Below are 16052 nucleotides of genomic sequence, written 5' to 3' on the forward strand. Positions count from 1 at the left end.
CCAAAATACATTGCTTTCGCGAAACTTGCAGCCAGAGCAACCTCGCCGCTGCACGTATCTCGTCGAAAAAGCCAAAGTTTGTGTGGCCCCAGTGCTGAAGCCAACCTCTTTTTCTAAATTATCAAGTCTTATGGATATAGCTTAGAGTGGGATACTTGCTCTCGATAATTAAGGAGCCTGTAAGAAAATGACGATTCAGAACTGCCGCACATCGCTGGTGGCTAGAGTGCTGGTCTCGATTGAAGCTGCTGCCTCCGGCTGGCTGTCACGTCCTGCTGCTTCCTGCATTGGTGTCCGCGACTCTTCAGTAAATGCCCTCTTCAAGCCTAGCCTGAAGCCTTTAGGGTCTCGCATTCCACTAAGGAATTATTACGTACTTCGCATGCTGGCTCTATAAGTCCTGTGCCGCTATTTACCAGCACGGCGTGTTACTAGCACCAGTCGCGCGAGTCGCCCTCTCACAATTTTCTTGGTTGGTGTTGCACCTCGTCAGAATGGGCTTGTATAGTTCGACGCGGGGGAGCGTCCTGCGTGGTCTCGTTGCTCTATGCTTACCCAGTAGGTTGGCCATGCCATCACGTCGTCTAAATGGGCTCGGGCGCTGGAAGGCCACCACTAAGGAGTGTTTACTCATCCTAATTCTTGCTGGGCATCATTCTTTCGTGGCAAGAGCCAGGCCTGAATATTTTTCTTAGAGTAGAATACTCGTGTTTAGAGTATTTTTTCCTTGATGCTCATCGAGTCCGCTTCCACGTACATCATCGATTCTTGTCCTCACTTTGCAAGTTGTCGTCGCAAAATTCATTGGGCAGTAGCGTCTTAGTGGAATAGACCAACTTCTCATAGCGGGTTCTTCGCTCTCCCAAGCCGTTCTTATTCGTAGTCCTTGAAAACAAGTGGTCATGAAACAACCCCCAGCAGCTTGGTTTGCCTACACAAGCGGACGATTAGGGCACCACCGCCTATCAAAGCGGAGAGCACTTGACCGCATAGAAGTCTTATTGAGTGGCTGTGCCAGAAAATTTGTGAAGGACCTGTTTTTGCTTTAGATTTGTTAGTATAGACCACTTGACACTTATGTGGAGAAGCACTGCCTTCAGTTCCCTTTTCTGCTGCCGTCCTAATCAACGTAAAATATACCTACCTTTCACTCATCGGTTAACATGTATTGAAACCACTTAAGTTTTAATAACAGTACTTTTGAAATATCGGCCTATAAGTACCTTCTGTATCTTCTGAAAAGAAAGTTAGATGTAGAGTTCTCAAATTTGAATCCGAGTGTATGTAGGAGAGGCATTAGGAAGTGGTTTAGTTTGCCTAGCCGCAATTGATCCTGGCGCCAATTTCAAGCCTATCATTACAGATGGCACCGTATGCTTGAGAGCGGCTTTCAGAGTTTCCTGTTCAGGTCTTGGCTACTTGCGCTTGCTTACCTCATTTCTGGTTTGACTTGGCTGCAAAGCATTGACTAACAACGTGCCACGTGCGACAACGGCGAGCTTTTTGTGCCATGATAAAGAATTGATATCATCCGCTTGCATCATACATAAACCGAGCAAATCAGTGCTCACAATCTAGACAAATGACTCCCTAGCACGTCCAGTAAAATGAATCGCAGGGATGATACCGAGCATTTTTAACGTCCCTTACTATAACGTCGCCCAATTTAATTAAATAATCTTTGCTGCTAAGTGGCATTCTTCCATGGAATTAATTGGAGTCTTCACCAGGCTAATGACTGTGCAGCTTCGTCAGAGTTCATTTGGCCAATGAACGAGTATCACTTGTCACCTGCTACTTAGCCTTAGTTGTGCAATTGCTTGTGCTGAATTTCGTTACATGCCTAGCAGGCATAAAAAGCTATAAATTAGTCTCATTTTGTTTTAATGCAGTGCCGCCCTCACCACCAAACGACAGACAACCAACGACTATGACTGAAGGTAAACACATATTGTGTCTTGGTATATGAGTTATCGGAGTGAACAACCTTTTTGCTCTGAAGTCTAGCAAGAAAAATTACATAACCGCACAAGATATTCATCATTCTTATTAATGTGGGTACCATCTCTTCTCTGTTGTAATACTGTAGTTACCACGCGCGTATCAGTGCAGCTTAAGTAGTGAAATAGTTGGCGACTTGAAAATTATCAATACAAGCAGTAAATATGGCGGCAAAACCACGGCGTTGAAGCAGTGTCTCAGGTCTGTCAGTGTGAGTGGGCTCAATATTGTAGTTGCCTAAGGATGTGCGATCCAGGATGTGGTAGGGGCCATATTATTTTTAAAGAAGATTCTTGTAGAGGCCGGGAGCACTGGAGGAGATCCACAGCCAGACGAGTGACCCGGACGGGAAAGCCGTGTCAAGCTGACCTTCGTCATGGCGGTGTTTTTGGCGCCCTTGAGTGTCGGTCGTGAGCGACCGTGCAATCTGCAGTTAAGAACTGTGTCAATAGGAGGGGATGCATTCCAGCCATAAGTCAAGAAAAATGGGGAAAAACCGGTCATGGATTGTGTAGCAGTGTTGTAGGCATACGTAATATAAGGTAGATCGAGGTCCCAGTTCGTCTTGGTGGCAGTAAGGGACGTATCCAGCATGTCGCCTAGAGTGCGAAGAATGAAGCGCCGCAAAATGAAAAACGCCATATCACGAGGTGTAGCAGCCGGGATGTGGCAGTTTCAGCATACTAGGTGATGTGATCTAGGGAATGAACAGCGGTTGCCAGCAGTTGTGTGTGGCAGAGGGACGTATAAATCGATGACAACATGGTCGAAAAGGGGAGGCAGATAATGTAGTAGCTGCAACTCGCTAGTAGAGTAATGAGGCAGTTTCTTACGGCGTTGGCTGGCCGGCAGAAGCGGGCATACTTAAGAATGAGGATATATATGTAGCGCCGTTAGTACCGGAGACGGATGCCAGTGTATGTCTTGAATACTTCTGTGTGGCCGCATTGCGGGTCAGCGCGAAAACAGGTGCATTTGGTACTGTAGGTGACAGGGACTGACGAGCCATTTCCGCCCATCAGAGATATAGCTACTCCAATAAAGGATATTACTACTAATTTCAAAATGTGCAGCTTCGTGAGTCTTGGCGCCGGATGCTGGAACCAAAAATTGGTCAGGGAGAAAGTTGAGAACAGACAATCCATGGATCTTTACACTGCTCGGAAGGTATATCGCAGGTGGTGAACGTAGGCGTAGAGTGTTTGAGGGCGCAGTGGCTGAGTTACTGCTCGTAGTGGGGAGCGGGATAAGGCGTCGGCACCCCGTTGCTTGCGGCCAGACCGGTAGGCGACACGTATGTTATATTCTTGTAGACAAACAACCCATCCAGCTATGCGACTGGAGAGAAGTTCAAGAAGAAAGCAAAGACAGGCATAGAGGTCCGTGACCACAGGAAAAGCACGGCAAAAGAAATAAGGTCGAAACTTGCCAAGGACCCAGACAATGGCCAAGCACTCTTACTTTCACACTGTAGTTGGATTCGAATGTCATGAAGACGTAAGAAACTACATATTCATATAATTCATACTTGCCCTTAGAGAGAACAGCTGCGAGGCCGATACTGCTGGCGTTAGTTTGTACTTCGGCTGGGGCTTGCGGGACGAAGTGGCTCAAGATTGGCAGTGACATGCGGAGACTGCGAGAGGTGTTGTAGGTGTCGTCGCATGCAGGTGACTATCTCAGGATATCAACCTTGCTGCCGAGAAGCAGAGTTAAAAAACGTTAAAATTAGGAACAGAGCCCTCGGAAGCTGCGCAGTTCATTTACAGGTGATTTGGAAACGCAGGTCACAGCAAGAAGTTTGGTAGTGTCAAGAACACCTCGTTTGACGCAACGTGGCCTAAAATTGCCAGTTTACGAGCAGCAAAGCTGCAATTTTTAAAATTTAGCTGAAAGCCGGCATGTGCAGGACAGATAAGATGTGCTTCAGCTGGGACAGAAGAGTTTCGAAGTCGAGTGAAAGATCACGACGTCCAGATAACAGGCACAACGTTTACTTCAGACCGTGCAGAATGGTGTCGATCATGAGCTCGAAAGCAACCAGAGCTTTACAGAAGCCGAAAGGCATGACGTTAACATTACAGGAGTCAAAAGGCATGACGTTAAATTCAAACAGGCCTTAGGGGTTAGAATTGCGGTTCAGTGCAATTTTCAGCTGCCATTGAGACCTCCAAGTACCCAGAGTGTAGATTAAGAAAGAGAAGAGTTGCGCTCATTGTAGGTAGTCCGCAGCATCATCAATAGTGGGAAAAGGCTAAACATCCTCCACGTGATCGTTTTGAAGCAGCGGCAATCAACGCAGAAAAGAATAGTGAGTTTTATTTACGAGTATCGCGGGTTAAGACCATCGACTGAGATGCCTGAATCACGCCGCTACGTAGCATGATGTCAACTTGTTCACGAATAACCTGGCACCCAATGGCCGACACACGATACGGGCACTTGCGCAGAGGGACATTGACACCGGCGTCGATGTGGTAGCGACCCTCGACGTGTAGCTCCAAGCGTGGCTGGCGTGAATCCGAAGGAGGAACGAAATAAGTAAAGCAGAGCAAGAAATTAGACTGCGTTCAGGTGTAGAGAGATAGGCGTCGAAGGAGGGAAAGAAAACTTCCGTAGGCGAAGCGTCGAGTGCAGGAATCGGCGTTCTGAAGGCATCTACGCCGAGAGACGACGAATTGTCATTCTTATCGTGATAGAGAGCGAAATCAATGAGCTGGACGGCACCGAGGCACAAATCGCGACGTTCTGGTGAAGCACATGTAAACGGACTGGTCACAAACAATGCGGTAAGTCCAGCCGGATTGGTGACTACATCATAAGATAGGGGCAGGTACTTGCAGCGCATAAAGAGAGAGGGGCGATGGGGAAAATAGAACTTTACCTTCACGAACAAAATCAGAAGCGATGAGCATAATTAAAGACGGCACGCAGGCAGGTCAGCGTTCGGTAACGACAGATATAGCAGAAGCACCAGAAGGGGCATAGCACAATCGATGACTGCACTATGGAGTGACAGTTAGTCCCAACCCAAGATGTCATGAGAACTGGTTTGATAAAATGGATTCAATTACTTGGACAATCAACTGATTGAGTAAATTGCAGGGCTTGTGTTCTCATAATGCACAGATGATGGAACGAGCAAAACTGATGTAGGACAACAGGGAGGCACAAACACAACACCGCTGGACTTGCAACTCCAGCAGGGCTGTTGTCGTGCGAACCCTGACAGACCAGGGTTCACAGGATCCCGCTCTGTGCGATGGCAGTGCGGCTAGGCTAACGCCGTTCTTCTTGTTCAGAGTCATTTCAATGAGTGCACATGTATCCACACTGCTGATAAAATCCACGTACCACACCGGTCTTCAAATACTCTGCCTTGAACTTGTTGGCTTACACCGCTTAATTTTTCACTGAAGGCAGTGGACAAAGAAAAGGCCCGACGTTATACAGTCCCTTATGGGACTGCCAACGATGTGGACTAGCAGTTGCTGCCCAAGCGCTTGGTTTTTACTTTCACCAATCGAAATCAATAAATCCTGTTGACACTCATGGGATCAGTTTCGTGCCAGTTTTGACTGCTTTGTTACAGCTTTTGTGCACCTCTAGTCGATTCATTCTAAAATTATGACTTTTTGAAAGGTAATTTGTTTTACTATTTATGGATCTCAGAGCCTGAATACTGTATTTTTTTGCAGGCCCAATGACACACACAACAACTGAAGGTATGGTTTTCCTTGTGTACTAAAAATTGCGTTGTTCCAATGCTGCAGCGCTTTGAATGTCATATATTATTATAATCCCAGCACTGTAAAGAAAGAGGGTCATACCTACGAGCTATATTGATAAGCATGATTTCGCTTGTGACCAGTGTTGTTGTTACTAGGACGGTAAAAAGTGTTGGCCTGTGCAAAGTCAATACGAACTGAACAGAGATTAAACAGCGAGGTACACGGGGAAGGTCCCGCATGCTGTACTGTGACACATGTGCTTATGCTCATCCTGTTATACCACTTGAAGTAAGGAGTGACATGAAGCATACTGCCGTTTGCTCAAAACGGCATAGCGAGAACAGAAAATAACCAGTATCGAAATAGCCTGAGAAGCAAAAAAAGGGCGGCCGAGAGAAAGTCCGGCACCAAGCTCACATTTCAAAGAACTACAGGGACATGGCACTTTTTAGTGAAAACTCTTCCCGTTCCGCTCGTGACAGCCGGAAGGAAAATGCACGAACGAACCTGTAAAATGTGCAGACCGTGCAAGCCGCATATGCGCGTGTCCATCACTCGCCACTGCCAAACTGCCGAGAGCGGATGGCGTGTCCAGCTATCGTCGATGTTAGAAGCAGCGCACTGTTGCTGGAACAACTTGGCGGCCGATGCGTACAGGTGTCAAAGAGAAACGACTCTTTTAACCAAGTTTTACAGTCCACGCAGACGGGAGTATATTCCCAGGCCAAACCAAGGTGACAGCCGGAAGGAAAATGCACGAACGGACCTGTAAAATGTGCAGACCGTGCAAGCCGCATATGCGCGTGTCCATCACACGCCACTGCCAAACTGCCGAGAGCGGGTGGCGTGTCCAGCTATCGTCGATGTTAGAAGCAGCGCACTTTTGCTGGAACAACTTTGTCACACCACAGCTACAGAACATCTAATTAGGTCACTGTCTTTGGAGCCATTTTTGGAGGTTTTGATAAAGACAAGAAAAAATAAGTGTCTGAACTACTCGTTGTCGTGTAGCTGGCGCCGAGAACTGCCTCCAGAAGCAGAGTTCTTCATGAACGGCATGTATGTTTCTGACGTTAAGACTTTTACTGTATGCCCGACTTGGTTGCAGAGCATTTACATATGGTTCCCTGCGTAACACTGTTTCATGGATAACCGCGTAGAGACAGTCAGTACGCTTGTGCGAGCATGCTGCAGGGGCTTTAATCAGTCGCTGGGTTGTGACTGTGATCTTTCTTTACGTGGTGAAGACCTGCAAGACAAGTAAAAATTGCCTTGCCCACGTAACCTATCGCAGAACAGGCCTGGAGGTGCTGAAAGCAGTTAGGTGGATTTTTGTGTCAAAATACACGCCTGCGATTTTTGTTTTGAGCTTTAAATCATCCAGATGATACCGTAATGTACGTCTAATGTATATATATGTCTCACCGCTGCAGAACTGTCATTCAATGCTTCAGTCTGATATGTATTCTGCTTATCCTGGGAACTTCCGTTCTTTAGTGATATAGCTATAACCGGCCCGTTCACTGTGCAATTCTTTTATGCTCTTCAGCAAGCATTTTAAAAGAAAGTGTAGATGTCATGTTCACACCTAATATGACTCGAAGTGATCATAAGATCAGATCTGGCAGCCTTTGCAATCTGAGCTTTCATGGTATTTCGACACTTTCTTATGCTTCGCTTTTAGAATTTATCTTACTATTACAGCTAAGATTGTGCATCACCATTTTTACTCTTCCTCCTTTTTTCGTAGATTTGACAGGCTGTTCTTTCTCTTTCTCTAGTAATTTCTCTTGTATTTTTTGTTGTGCGCTAGTTCCGAATGGTCTTTCGCGTAGGCCGAAAATCTCAACAACCAAGTTTAGACGTCTGTAAACCCTAAATATACATCTGAAATATTTTTGAAAACATTGTACAAAAATATTACTTAATCCTCTGAAAGGTCACCTTTTGGTTTTTGCCTCAGAATTAACAACACTCACAGCGCATGGAAACTGGTATTTTTGCGTGGACAGAAACAACGTGTGAAAAAAGATTATCAGGAAGTTATTATTGTGACTGTCAAAAAGTTGCTTTATTCTCCTATATTGTTACCACAGTAATTTTTTCTCTGCTTCTTTACAGACGACGAATTAACACCTAAGGAAACTATACGTAAGCTGTTAAATGATCTAAACACTTAAGTATGGCTGATAACTCTGAATAAGCAAGAAATATGTGTGCATGTTACATAGCATGATTGCATGCAACAGAATGAATCACTGAACTGGGTCTAGTGACGCCATCTTACTTTCAGGACACTTCTTTTCACCTCGAGCGCTTTTCACTGAAAAATAGTCTATCGTCCTAATTTGTTGCAGAGCTGTCAACTTATGACAATTTAGCGTCAGTTGTTCCGTGGTTTGAAGTTCTCTTCACAGCCCAGGAGCTTTCCTAGGATGCTTTTCACCACACTTGGCCCTGGAAGAAGCAAAAGTACAAAAAACAAGCTGACGCAGTGACACATATATGCACCCTGCATGAAAGCTATAGGCATTTCTCTTGCGACTTTTCTGCATCACAGGTAATTTTAGCGAAGCAGACGTGGCAACAAAACCAATGCAGGCACATTTTGCATTAAAGGCACAGGCTATGTTTAAGTGATAAATATAGATACGATGATTCACGAACACCTGACGTCATAAACATGCTTCCATAAAATATTTTCTCAGGTTCATCAACAAAACAAGCAGGCAGTCTGTCATTAAAGGATAAAATCAGCAGAGAGCAAGGTCACAGGTGGCGCTTTGTTATATTAGTGAACAAATTGTTAGCTGCACTACAGGGGCTATTTTTGTCTTTCTTTTGAAACCCACAGCTCACAGGTGTATTGTAGTGTAGTTGATTTTTCGCCACGAATGACATATACTGATGTGTGGGACGTAGACTGACATTAGCGAGTCTACTGTTAGACGCTGCTTCAAAAAAGAAATAGGGTGGCTGCAGAGCACCCGCCGTCGTAAGCCCTCAACTACATGATTGCAGCATGTTTACTCCTCCTTTACACACACTGGGAAAAGCACCTATGAACCCCGTATAAGAGACCTCCTTACCTACCAATCATAATATTCAAAGTCGTTGACGCAAAGCATTGACAGCTTGAGTTTTTCCGACGCTCCCAAAAAATCTTGGCACACAGTATGCATACCAGTCTTGAAAACCAATGTAATCGCTTGTCAGAAGCGCTCTACCCTTCATGACATCTGCTTTCAGTCGCCCAAAAGCTGCAAAGCAGATAGATTAAAATCAAAGTAAATCAGAATGATGTCACTAGATTCCTTATTGCCACACTCTTTCACGCAATCTTAAAAACATGTAAGCTCTGCCAAAGTTCAATTGAAAGGAAAAGTTTGCAGAACGAAGCATCAAAAGCAATTTTTTTCATGGGAAAAAGAAGGGGCAGAAAAACCAATGCAGATCAGTCTTGCGTCAAAAGCACAGGCTATCTAAATGACTAGTTTACATTAGCGCAAATATGACATCAAGCATGGTGTTAAAGGCAACCTAGCCTCTCTTTGCAAAACCTGTCACATGTCTCATCCAGATTTGGTGCACTGTGATGTCTTAGGTTCGCATGCTTAACAACATGCGTACTAGAGAAGCTATTGAGGCCTACTGACACAGCAAATTCTTGTCTACTACGCGTGGATGTCTAGTTTGTACACAAGACTACGTATTGAAGCGGCTTTGATCATGTTGCCCTTGCAGAGAACTTGCATGAGTTTTCCTGTTTAACACTACTGCGTGGATGAAGTCGTACAGACCACCGGTGCGATTCTACAAATAGAGAGCACCAGCTTCATTAGTCCGCTCACTTAGAACTGTTTTTCTAGCAAGCCCTCGTGGACGAAGTGTTGCTTTACTATATGTCCTATTACAGCTTTTGTTAAAAATATCGCCGTTTGTATTCATTTTTTGCATTATTCCTCTTCTCGTCGCAGAGTTGCCAGAACAAAAGTAGTTGTACAAGTTCATGCGGTGTCTGTCTTCTGTGCAAATTTCGCGTTGCCCTCTTTCACGTAGCCGAGACTTCTGAATCTAAATTCACGGCACCCCTAGCGCATTTAAGCAGGTATTTTTTTTAAATAGATAAAAATAAAATCCATAGCAGCTACTTTGAAAGATGATGCAAAATAATTGATATTTGCTGCTGTACTGATCTCTGAGTAATTTTCTCCACTCTTATTTACCAGCAACACAGATAACCACGAAGACCACTGAAGGTAAGCGGTTGTGAAGTGTGGAAGTGCGCTCAGTGACAGCGGGAAATTAATGTGAAGTTATATAGTGCTGAAGTACGTAAATATAAATGGTGCTAATGATTTCTCTAGATTTAGGGTTGCTGAATGCACACAACGGGGCATATAGAGAAACGCAGCTTGTAGATGCAATCTTCACGACACTGCATTCCAACGGAAGAGCACGTTTCCCATTAAAGGCACTGGCTATCTTTTGTTGAGGTGAATGTACGTGAGTGAGGAGAAGACGTGACGTTTAAAACTCGCTTCAATGTCCGATGATAAGTATCCAGAGCACTTCAGGTTCATCCTGAGAACCCACCATCGTAAGCGCCCACCGGCACCATAAGCAGCTAGGCCGGCAGCAGTGCGCCTGGTATTGTGAGCCGCCGCAAAATCTCCGTGCCGCATGATCTGGAAACCTATGTCGAGAGCGCCGCGCCACTAATAGTTGCTCAAACTACTCGCTAGACGCCATATGGGCCGGCGTTCTTCCGTGGAAACACCCCTGTTTGCCCATTAGCCGCCCTTGACATGGCCCACCCACTGCATAGCATCCAACCTCTTGATCCTTCCTTTGGCAGCCATCGTCCACTTGAGCACTTCTCCACTGACTATAATAACCTGCAAAGCCAGTGAGGAACCAGCAATCTCCACCCTCTTTCCTCTCGTGCTTCCTCTTCCCCCTCTCTCTTAAATGTAGAGGGGGTTTCACTGGAATCAGACTCATTAAGAAAGCACGTTGCGTAAGTTCAAGTGAACTAATTTATCATGTAATTAAGGTCTTCCGACTGACGCCGTACAGTCAACTATAGAATTCAGGGCTACATTGCCTGAACCAAGGTTCACAATTTTGGCTGCAAAAAAAGGAACCCTGCGTTGAGCCAGGAACACAGATGCGGAGTTCTACACGCGACAGAAAAGAGCCTCTCGCCTACTAATAACCAGTACACGTCGCTACTGCGGTGGAGGGAAACATGAAACATTTTGCGGAAATTACCAAATGCAAACTTTTCACCCCGAGGGAGACAACAAAGCACCTATAAAGGAAGTTGCATTGGAGTTGCAACACGTCCGCAAGGCGAAATTGTCTACTTATTTACAATGCTTACTGAATGGTAGTACTGAGTAGTACTGAATAGTAACAGTAGTAGAAATCATCCTGGGAAGGTCCCACGGCTAAAATCTGTTGGAACTGCTTTTAACCGTGGGACGTACATGAACGACGAGTTCGACTTGCGTGCGGAGAAGCGTTGTCCTTGGGAGAACTGACTTCGCCGAAAGTAACAAGCGCGTGCACCAGGCACTATTGAGGCAGCAGGTCTTTGTCCAGCGGAAGTGAATACTAATTACGTGAAGGCTAAGTACGTCATAAAACGTTTTATATCTCGTACGGCCTTATTTGGGACGAGTATACTTTGAGGTGAACATCAACAACGGGAGTTGGAGGCGCAACAGGAAACACTGTCGCCATGCTTCCGCTTTTTTGCAACAGGTGTCATGAAGCGTTCGTCAGCCCTAAGTGCATTTTACTGTGGAGCCCATCCGGCACTCGTAGCGCCGTTTTGCGAATTTAGATACAAAACTGATGTATTTGACTTACGGTAATTTACAAGATGCCGCGTAATATAACTCAAGAAGCCATATTTGAGACTTCGTGACTACGCTGAAGCTGAGAATGAATGTCGCACCTCGAAAACACGCATACCCGCCGCGGTGGCTCAGTGGTTAGGGCGCTCGGCTACTGATCCGGAATTCCCGGGTTCGAACCAGACCGCGGCGGCTGCGTTTTTATGGAGGAAAAACGCTAAGGCGCCCGTGTGCTGTGCGATGTCAGTGCACGTTAAAGATCCCCAGGTGGTCGAAATTATTGCGGAGCCCTCCACTACGGCACCTCTTTTTCCTTTCTTCTTTCATTCCCTCCTTTATCCCTTCCCTTACGGCGCGGTTCAGGTGTCCAACGATATATGAGACAGATACTGCGCCATTTCCTTTCCCCAAAAAACCAATTATTATTATTATTGTCGCCTAGTGGTCTTTCTATAGTGGAGCTGCCGCAGTCTCCCAGATGTTATGGCGCTCGGCTGGTAGTCGTAGTTTACGGAGCCCTTCACTACGGCGTCCTCCACAGCCTGAGTCACTTTGGTACGTAAACCTCCCGTGATCTTTCACTCTTTACTTTATTCCTTCCTTTATGGGCTAGTTCAGGTGTCCGCTGAGATGTGACACAGATACTGCGCTATATCTTTTCCCCAACAACCAATTTAATTTAATAAGCTTTTTGAATCTAATCAGTGCTCTCTTAACAATTGACGGAACCCGAGACAAGCGCTTGTCGTCTCCACGGCTGCCGCCTCATGGCAGATGGCTTTGAATGTTCAAAAATAGCCCGTGGACCTCATCCAAAACTTAAGGATAGAATAATTCCCTATCCACCTTAAAATTCCTATTCCTTCACATCTGAGGTTCTAGGTTTCTTGTTTAGTCTGGATTCTTGCAAACGTTACGTACGATTTATACAAGGAAGGTAGTTACTGCACTTCTCATCAGGTCGGGCATGAAATATGACCTGTAGGAAATTGTATGCCCAGCCTGAGTTGCATTTTTTCATTACGACTATTTGATATTACATAGCACGCATATATACAACATTTCAGAAAACCACAAATGGTTTAAAAGAAGTAACTGCACCACCCAGCTATAATTGCCTCCTAGAATATTATGCGGTATCGGGTTGTAGGTAAGTTACTGTATATTTCGAGTCTACCCTAAGAGCTATTGAATTCTGTCTTTCTAGATCACGACTCCACCCTTAGAACATCAAGGAATTTTGAGAAAGGTGAGGGTATGTTGACTTCTTCATGAGCATGCCATGGGAATGTGTCTAAACATATGGGTTTTCTTTTATGGAATACAGTAAAGCAATCAAAAGTAGTGTCATTATAATTCAGCACAACCGCTTGTCCTTCCCGTAGCTACCACCATGTTGCGCAAGGCTTTGAACACTCCACTATAACGCGTGAACATTATACACGACACGAGTTGCTTGAGAACGGAAGGTGACAGGACAACAGTCCCTAATTCTTGATGGTATAGAAAGCTTCACAGCGTCAAGACTGTGTACTGCGTGTTAGGAGGTAACTGACCTTTGATGTTCAGGACTGTAACTGCAATGTCGCCTGTAATTACAGTTAAAAAAAATGGTGTCATAAGAAATGCATAAGACTTCATGTGCCACCTCCGAAGTGGGGTCAGTCCGCGCTTTTCTGAATTTATACCCATTACTTCAGATGAAAGTTTATCACCTAAGTTTATCACATCTACGTACCTCACCGTATCTGGGCATTGAAACACGTAAGGCTTTCAAACACGTACGTAATTCAATTTTTATAAACAAATGAATACCGAACTGCATATGGTAAAATTTATCCTCAGTGACACGTAGTGGTCTTGACACCAGGAACGTTTATCTCTTAAGTCGCTTTCTCATTGGACATATGCATCTTACATACTTAATACGTATGAAGCAAATAACGCTTTTTTGATCTATGGAGTATAGCGGCCACAGAAAAAAATTGTTAAAAGCTAGAGAAAAAAAGCCCAGTAAACCCTGCCAACAAGATTTCTAGGCTGAAGAAGGCTGTCCTCGATATAGAGGCTGCGATATTCTGCATGCCGTTTCAAAAATTTAAATATTAATACACAAAAAAGGTATTAAGAAAAACTGGCATTCAGTTTAAAGAATTTCGAAAATGCGGTCACCCTCGGCACTGGGGCTTAACAAATTTTTGCTATTACGACGAGTTGCATGCACTGGAGAGGTTGCTTTGCCTGCAAGCTTCTCTAAAACGCATGTATTTTGGTGCGACGCAGGCAATGCTTATTCGGCCACAGCACCGAGGGAAACCGCGTTTTGGAAATTCTAAAAACTGATAAGGATATCACTTGGGTGGGCTGCACGCCTCTGAATAAAGAAGCCAAACTAATATTTGGACATTGAACTATTTCATATCAGTTAACCTGCTTGCCACTTCATAAGAGTTCCGATGTACTACGGCAGTGGCAATGCTATATTCAAAAAAGCGCTGTTCTAACTCAATGCCTATCTTATTTTCTTAAGAGAATTACCTCCTGATCGACGAGATAGCGTGTGTTCTATTAATTGCGCAGCTCGTTAAATTTAGTCAACATTGACTGTTTTCATTATTTTTATAGGTGATAGTACCGAACTTCCTACCTCAACTACAGGTGAGCCTTATTTTAGCAATATACACAGGATGTGACACGGTGTCAAAATTCCCAGATGAACATCAATTTCAATCGCTTTATTTAGTAAGCGTTCGTTAACCACGCATAATATTCATGTGGAGTATTTACAAACAATACACTCGAGCTATCTTAAGTTACTACCTACAGATCATAGGAATGCAGTGCTGCGTTTTTTTCTTAAACAAGGCACTGTCAGTGTCCCAGCTTGCTGGCCATTCTGTTGCCATTTTAATGAGGAAACTTCTAGAATCGAGTGTCATTGTCTGTCGTTCCACAGTTTTATCTTAGAAATTGCAGCTTACCGGTTGGTAGTTTACTTAACAAGCGGGAATCATTGGTAGCATTAGGTGTTAACGTTTGGTTACAGGTTTAAGGCCAAATGATAGATCGCGGAATTTGGTGCCATTGACATTGCAGGAGAACACGGTTAACACAATTTGTAAATCGGAGCTGTCGTTCAGATTACAACTCGCGCATAGGTCGTTCCGATACTAGAACAGACTCGTGACATGGGCCGGAAGTGGTATAGCCCCACTTAAGGCTGGGGACTGCTGTTCAAAGAAATAGGGTGAAGTAATTGCCTTACTTCTTCGTGCACACCTCAATCACGCTGTGATGAAAGTTAAGGAGAGAAAGGTGTTCCGTAACGGAGGCCTTCATAAGTTTTCAATCAAATGGGAGTCTTGCACAGGCATTGCGCAGCACACAGATGCCCTATGCATGTCGCCACCCTCAAAAAGTGCTTAAAGTGTACGCCTATATCAAACTGGGGAATACTATCATAATATATTATCAAAGGCAGTAACTGCTGCTAGTCGCACTGCTTATTTCCGTCACAAGTATTCTCCGCTGCGGTGCACTGCGTCAACCTCGTCGTTTACTCCGAAATGTAGGTGAATTTCTTAGCGTCGCGGCTCTGCGCTCGGAAAATCGCTCGCTTCCTTAGGAAGGTTCCCTTTTAATTTGGGCGCCGATCCGCCAGCGACGGCTCAGTGGTCAGCGCGCATGGTTAATGAGCCTGAGAACCGGCGTTCTTGTCTGACGCAATGGACGCATTTCGACGGAGGCGAACCATGAAAGTCAGCCGCGTGGCGTGGGAATGAATGCATGGTAAGGAAACCTTGTGGGTAGAAATAATTTCGAAGCCAACCACTACGGCAACTTTATCTCATTCGCATTTCGAACTTTTTTAAAGTGGCTTTGCTTGTGATGTAGGATCCGTTAGCCTTTTCACCATCACCATGCCACAAAATCCACTTGTAGAAGGAGCATTCTCACATATTTAAATTTTTAAAGCAAAAATCTCTACATTCAAGCAGGTATATTTTTGAAAGGAATAAAAATAAAATCCATTGCAGTTCGTTTGAAATACGATGCAAAATAATTGATATTTGCTGCTCTACTGATCTCTGGGTAATTTTCTCTACTCTTATTTACCAGCAACCAGATAACCACGAGGACCACTGAAGGTAAGCGGTTGTGAAGTGTGGAAGTGCGCGTAGTGACAGAGGGAAATTGATGTGAAGTTATATAGTGCTGAAGTACGTAAATAGAAATAGTGCTAATGATTTCTGTAGATTTAGGGTTGCTGAATGCACACAACGGGCGTATTGAGCAACGCAGCTAGGAGATGCAATCTTCACGACACTGCACTCCAGCGGTAGAGCACGTTTCTCATTAAAGGCACTGGCTATCTTTTGTTGAGGTGAATGTACGTCAGTGAGGAGGAAGACGTGACGTTAAAAACTCTTCCATATCTAATGATAAGTATCCAGAG

The 16052-nt window shown here is 44.7% G+C and overlaps 1 protein-coding gene across 1 annotated transcript in view; it reads left to right on the forward strand.

Annotated features, from left to right (window-relative positions):
- LOC144108200 (uncharacterized) overlaps positions 1–16052 on the forward strand; it is a 224423-nt gene that overhangs the window by 58667 nt on the left and 149704 nt on the right. The window contains exons 5-11 of the mRNA XM_077641479.1: positions 1893–1940; positions 5700–5726; positions 7854–7883; positions 9962–9991; positions 12804–12845; positions 14222–14254; positions 15716–15744. Of these exons, the coding sequence (XP_077497605.1) occupies positions 1893–1940; positions 5700–5726; positions 7854–7883; positions 9962–9991; positions 12804–12845; positions 14222–14254; positions 15716–15726 (221 nt within the window). The 3' untranslated portion in view covers positions 15727–15744. The remainder of the gene's footprint in view (positions 1–1892; positions 1941–5699; positions 5727–7853; positions 7884–9961; positions 9992–12803; positions 12846–14221; positions 14255–15715; positions 15745–16052) is intronic.

The sequence above is a fragment of the Amblyomma americanum genome, chromosome 10 (assembly GCF_052857255.1).
Source record: "Amblyomma americanum isolate KBUSLIRL-KWMA chromosome 10, ASM5285725v1, whole genome shotgun sequence".
NCBI classification, from domain to species: domain Eukaryota; kingdom Metazoa; phylum Arthropoda; class Arachnida; order Ixodida; family Ixodidae; genus Amblyomma; species Amblyomma americanum.